The sequence below is a fragment of the Sinocyclocheilus anshuiensis genome, unplaced genomic scaffold, assembly GCF_001515605.1.
Source record: "Sinocyclocheilus anshuiensis isolate Anshui unplaced genomic scaffold, SAMN03320099.WGS_v1.1 scaffold928, whole genome shotgun sequence".
NCBI lineage: Eukaryota > Metazoa > Chordata > Actinopteri > Cypriniformes > Cyprinidae > Sinocyclocheilus > Sinocyclocheilus anshuiensis.
The window spans coordinates 2,636,969-2,643,832 of NW_015552531.1; the positions used below are offsets into that span (position 1 = coordinate 2,636,969).

A 6,864-nucleotide genomic window follows, 5' to 3' on the forward strand; every position below is an offset into this window, starting at 1 on the left:
CATATATATATATATATATATATATATATATATATATATCCGTTTTCATTTCAATTAAAACTAATCCAAAATGTTGTAAACATGCTAAAATAACACAGTGGCAGCTGATAAAAATCCTTCATACTTATGATCAATTAATTAAGTGTGATAAACTATCACACAAATAGACTTTTAGGCATTTTAGACACACAAAGCGAGCATTTTGTCTATGCAGGTATGGTAATGATCAGCCTAACCTAGCGCTAGTTATCTCTGCACATTCAAATGAGATAAGAGAAAGTATTTTAACATAACATTTATATTTTAAGTATACCTACAAAAACTGTGCCTATTTGTGTAGCTAAATGAATGATTATTATTATATCAGATTGCTTTAAAGAAGCCACACCAGGCCTGTAAGTGTTTCAATAGATCATTTGTATCTTTTATCCTTGTGTTTACACTCAGAAATGACCTTTTAGAGTGAGGTCTAATTGGATAAAGTACATTTTAGTGCTTAATGTACGAGAAGAGAGAACTGTTTGTAGAATAAGGTTGACACAGGGCAATCCACTTCAGAGGCCCTCAGAGATATTTAACTGCACCATTATCTCATATTGTACCCAGGGTTTAGAAGATGGTAGCATTACCTTTACCAGGGCAAACCACAGTGAATGAAATGAGCTGTATCATTGAAAAATGCGACAACACATTACCCAGCAGCACACATTTGTTTGCATGAAAAAAATCTGCTGAGCCAAGATGGAGAAGGTGGTGTCAAAAACAGATAGACATCAGGCAGTAGGAGAAACTTCAGCTCAAAGGTATACAGTACTTGTGTTAAAGCAATAGTTAATTCAGAAATGAATCATTTGCTCAGCCTAATTTCATTCCAAACCCTTATAAATTTGTTTTGCTGACACAAAAGGAGAAATATTGAATCACTGTTTTACATAAAAATACAGTGAATGGAGGCTGGAGCTTTTAGGCTTCTAAAAAGACTCAAAATTACCATAAATATATCTTAAAAGTAGTTCATATAACTTGTGTGCAATATTCTAAGTCATATGATGGCTTAATAATAGCAAAATCCTCAACTTCATTCATTTGTAATGATTGAAACCGAATCAAATGCATCATTGAGTTAAATTCAAGAACCAGATCAGTCTGATTCTCTTACAAATCATTTTGATTTTAGAAATGGGATCAAATGATTCACTGCAAAAGATTGATTCGTTCTTGAATCAGATGTTTCTACAGCGGTTCTCTCAAGAGAGGTGGATGTCAAGGACTGTTCCTCACACAAAGCTGTCATACAAGTTTAGAAGACTTTTATGATCATTTTATATAACTTTTTTGGAGCTTGATAGTCTCATTCATTGTCATTATTATGGCAATCCATTATCATATCATATTTAAATCATACTGTATATCATAAAGACATAAATCACTTTTGAAATGGACTGTTTCTTGAATTTAATATTTATTAATGTCTTGTGTTAAAATAATGTAATAATAAATTATTTTTAATTGAAAACTAAATAATTAATGTTTTAAAATGAAGATAAGTATAACAATAAAATAAAAATAGGAGGGGGAAAAAACATTTGCCAGTTGCTTTTCATTATCCATTTGTCAATCAAGTTATTAATAAAAAAATAACACTGGACAGTTCACGTGTAGAGACCACCAATCAGCTTTCGGCTCTGTTTGAAGATCCACCCCCTCTCCCATGTGCCAAAGTAGATGTACTGTCATTGGATAGAAAGACATATCATTTCTTCATTAAAATGGGAGCTTTGAGTGTATTTGTAGATGTAGAGTGGTATGACGGTGAGTAAATGATACCAGAATTATAGTTAATGGGAGAATTAGACTTTTAAATACAGATATTTTGTTGCGTTATAACCTTTTCTGGTACAGAACATCCCTCTGGTGACATTTAGTTGCTTATTTATCTTTTTTACCCAGGCTTCCATCAGGGCACGTTTGACTTTAGTACTTGAGGATGAAGACTAAGGCAATTCATTCTGCAGACTAAGCCAATCTTCCTGAAGAGAGCTGGCAGGAAGTGAAGCGCCAGTCAGTTCGGTCTTCCAATCAGCACAAAAGTTGTGGCAGATATTTCTTCACCATAGACCTTAGTCAGGGTAGCACAATATTTAATTTTTGACAGGAATAAAAATGAGGCTGTGAGGGATAGACGTACAGTGTGTTCAATGATGTGTACTGCAGTTTAACAACATGCCAATAGTTCAGCTAACAAAACTTTGTTTTGTTTTTTGAGTTTTGTAATTGATGTGATCTAGTTACTTTATACAGTATGTGCCATTGTAAAGATTATAAGTCTATGTTTTCATTTGCATACAGTTCACTATGGCATCTGGCCTAACTACAGTCTGTTCCAGCTAACAGAGAACATTCTCAGAACTTTGGAAAGAACATTCTGGAAAGGTTCTTTCAAAGATACGAACAAACATCCTTCTAGTTAACTTTAGTAGAATTTTTTGTTCGTTCAAAGTTATATGGTCTTTAATAATGTTCTTAAAACATTAGCACAAAAACATTTTACTTAATTTGTGGAACGTTTTTCTGAAACATTTCAGTTGTTATTTTGGCTTGTCTAATGTTTTTTAAACGTTTCTACTTACTAGTTTCAGACATTAACATAATGTTTGCTAAGTTATACAATGGAATGTTCCCTTAAAGTTTTCTCTAACATTCAAATAACCAAGAAAAAAACATATTTTTTGGTCGACTTATTATTTCAACTTAATGGAAACATTAACAATGTTAGCACATTATTGTAAGCCTGGATTATACATTTGCCTCGCAGATCTGAGTGTTGTAGCACCTACAAGACATTTCGTCATGTTGCATTGGTCAAGTGGTTGCTTTTGCCTGAACTTCTGACTTCCACAAATCCTTTATTCCTGTGCGTGCATTGAAGAGGCTTTGGGGTGAATTATGTGAGCATGTGTGAAGGGAAGAGTGGAGGAAGGTAAACAATGTGGAAATGGTGGTTTAAGGAGGCATAATCTAATTTCCAGAACATCAGGTGGAGGCACGCTGTCATGTCAGATGAGGCTAGTCATCTTTATTAACAAGGGAACAAAGTTGGCAGGCTCGGCCGCAGCCACCACTGAGCGTGACAAAATATCCAGAGATTGTCCTATACAACCATTTATCTTGATCTGAGCCCAGCTAATGCCTAGCTCAGTTATTATTTGGAATCTCTTTCTAATCAATGCAGATTCTTTATAGGTTGTATCAATCATGTGTTTGTACATCCTGACATTTGCTCATTTGCTACTGTAAATAGACCGTGGGGGTTTATGAGATAACTGAGGCATTAGACGTGACTGAAAATGTCTGACTAGCTGCTTTTTTTTTGGAGGATTTCACTGTTATAAATCTAAAATGTGTTGATTGCTTGTTTTATTTAGATCCAAAGAGGTCAGCGAGGTGTAAACTCTCAATGTTCATAAACCCTCAAACCTGGTTGACTCAAAAGAATGTATATTTATAATTTTTAAAGGATAGTTTGTCCAAAAATAAAAATTCTGAAATTGTCATTATTTACTGACCCTCATGACATTCCAATACTGACTTTTATTCTGAGAGACATAAAAGAAGATATTTTTAAGATGACTGCTAACAGTTCTCATTGACTTTCATTGTATGGAGAGAAAAGGAGCAAAAAAAAAGGAACCAAATCTGTTTGGTTACCAACATTCTTCAAAATATCTTCTTTTGCATTATGAATAAAAATAGAAAGTCATACAGGTTTGGAACAACATGAGGATGAGTAAATTGTGACAGAATTTTTCTTTTTTTAATTCAAATAGAAATTTTGCTAAAAATGTACTCACCCTCATGCCACCCAAGATGTATTTGAGTTTGTTTCTTCATCAGAACAGATTAGAAGAAGTTCAGCATCACATCACTTGCTCACCAGTGGATCCTCTGCAGTGAATGGGTGCCGTCAGAATGAGAGTCCAAATAGCTGATAAAAACATCACAATAATCCACAAGTAATCCACACCAAACACCAATCCATCAATTTACTTGTTTTATGAAGTGAAAAGCTACGTGTTTGCAAGAAACAAATCCATCATTAAGGCATTTTATCTTTAAACCATAATTTCTGGCCAAAATGTGAGTCCATAATAACACTTCCTTCAGTGAAAAAGTTCACCCAGCTGTCCTCTCACATCACAATCCACCGACATATTTGTTTAGAACTGTGGACACTTTTCGCTTGTAAAAGGTGCTTGATCTGTACGTATTTCACCTCTGATTCAGACGAAACAAGCAATATTACGGATAGAGGACTTGGAAGTAATGGGTTGAAGTTAAAAACATCTTAATGGTGGATTTGTTTATTACAAAGCAGCTTTTCACTTAACATGACGTTAATTAATATACTTTAGTTGTGTGGATAACTTGTGGATTATTTTGTTGTTTTTATTAGTGGTTTGAACTCTCATTCTGATGGCACCAATTCACTGCAGAGGATCCATTAGTGGGTAGATTATGTAATACTAAATTTATTCAAATCTGTTCAGATGCAGTAACCAATTAATCCACATCTTGGATAGCCTGAATGTAAGTACAATTTCAGCAAATTTTCATGTTTGGGTGAACTATTCCTTTAAGTAATTATCAAGCATGTAATGTGTTAAAAGAGTAACACATAATAAAACATTAAATGCAAGGTTTGTACGCCATCGGTTGAGTTCGAGAACCAGATGAATCTTGTTTGTGAATGACTCATTCTGTTTTAGGATCATTACACGTTTTCTTGCATTCTCTCAAATATCATTCAGTGGGCACAGCAAAGTCTTAACCCTGATGATCCTGTGTTGAAGTCTAATGATGAAGAGTTGCTAATAAATGTATTTTGTCCTTTCCAGAAGTCATGCCAGTTCCAGAACAGCCTGCCGAAGCAGAGAACGCCACCATACTCAGCCCAGGACTGAATGCTTCTAATGATGATGGATCTCAGACTGAGACCACCTCTGCCATTCTGGCCTCTGTGAAAGAGCAGGTAGGACTTTTAATGTCCACTGTCCCACTTCATTCATATTTTAGGCACACAGCCAAAACATTTTTTAGTGGAAAGGTTGAATTCTTTGCGGTTCTGTCCATGATTTATCAGGAGACAGCAGTTATCTGTACACATTTGTCAACTCTAGTGCTGGACCTTTTCTGTACACTTTCTGGGAGACAAAGATTAAAAGGGGAATGATACAGTGGGTATAGAAAAGAATCACCCCCCTTTAAAATAATCACATTTTGTTGCTTTGCAGTCTGAAATGAAGACGGACACAGTTTTTGTTTTATCCAGCTGTGATTACTCAGTGCAACTTATAGCATCCAAGTGAAAGATATAACACCAACATGTCAGAAAAAATAAAAAAACAGAATCACTGAGTTGGAAAAAGGATCACCCCCCCTCCTAAAAATGACTTGTAAAATCAGGTATAGCTTATCACCTAATGGCTCACAAAGCCATTTGACTTTCAACTGTGATCAGCTGTGCTCAATTTGATTAGAGAAGTGGAAGGTATTTGGTACAACACACACCCTCCCTGGATCAGGACGTCACTCCAAACTGGATGAAAGAGTCAGGAGGAGGAAACTGAGGCTAACAAGAGGCCTACAGGAACTCTGAAGCAGTTGCAGGAATTTTATGACAAAGAGTGGTCATTGTGTGCATGTGACAACAATATCACAAATTCTGACTAAATGCAGCTGGATAAAACAAAAACTGTGTCCGTCTTCATTTCAGACTGCAAAGCAACAAAATGTGACCATTTTAAAGGGGGTGATTCTTTTCTATTCCCACTGTATGTGAAGTTTAGACATTTTGGACGCACCCCCCTCTGGTGACAAATGTGTGGAACGACAACGAACACGCAGTGACAAAACACTGTAATTAGCTAATGGTGGCTCTGTGGTTTGCAGTGTCACGCTTTCTTGCGGGTAATTTCTAGATCTATGACTCATGCGAGATGAAACTTGGGTTTATGTGAAAACAATTGTTTATGAAGGCCAAAAGTAGTATGAGCACTTCACAATGTTAAAAGGAAAAAGTAATGTAAAGTCAAGGGATAGCTGGGTATGTTTATGCATAAACCCTAGTAATAAAAAAATCTAACAAAATGGACCAAAAATGCAATATCTTTGTTTCTTAGTGAAGAAGAGGAGAGTATCCTTAACTGAACAGAGCTGGTCACACTTGCATGTTCTCTTAAACTAAAAAGAGAAAAGACATAGGAAACCAATTAGCATTTGCAAGTTATAATTTATAGACATCTTAGAGTGTAGCCACGGTTAAGGTTTTACAGTAAAAAGTTGGAAAAAGGATCACCCCCCCTCCTAAAAATGACTTGTAAAATCAGGTATAGCTTATCACCTAATGGCTCACAAAGCCATTTGACTTTCAACTGTGATCAGCTGTGCTCAATTTGATTAGAGAAGTGGAAGGTATTTGGTACAACACACACCCTCCCTGGATCAGGACGTCACTCCAAACTGGATGAAAGAGTCAGGAGGAGGAAACTGAGGCTAACAAGAGGCCTACAGGAACTCTGAAGCAGTTGCAGGAATTTTATGACAAAGAGTGGTCATTGTGTGCATGTGACAACAATATCACACAAGTTATAATTTATAGACATCTTAGAGTGTAGCCACGGTTAAGGTTTTACAGTAAAACAACAACAACCACAACAGCAGCATGTTGTGTGAATTGTTTTTATTGACATGCAAAATTGTCAGTGCTCTTAACAGTTATTAGCTGAATATATTAATGAATGACAATTGACATTGAACATGAATAAATACATAAAGAAGTAAAACACAAAATAAGAACAAAAAATA

General features: G+C 35.5%; 1 protein-coding gene across 1 annotated transcript in view; it reads left to right on the top strand.

Annotated features, from left to right (window-relative positions):
• The window catches only part of LOC107663619 (catenin delta-2-like), an 89,954-nt gene that overhangs the window by 18,882 nt on the left and 64,208 nt on the right, over positions 1-6,864 (top strand). The window contains exon 2 of the mRNA XM_016453851.1: positions 4,896-5,029. Within this exon, the coding sequence (XP_016309337.1) occupies positions 4,901-5,029 (129 nt within the window). The 5' untranslated portion in view covers positions 4,896-4,900. The remainder of the gene's footprint in view (positions 1-4,895; positions 5,030-6,864) is intronic.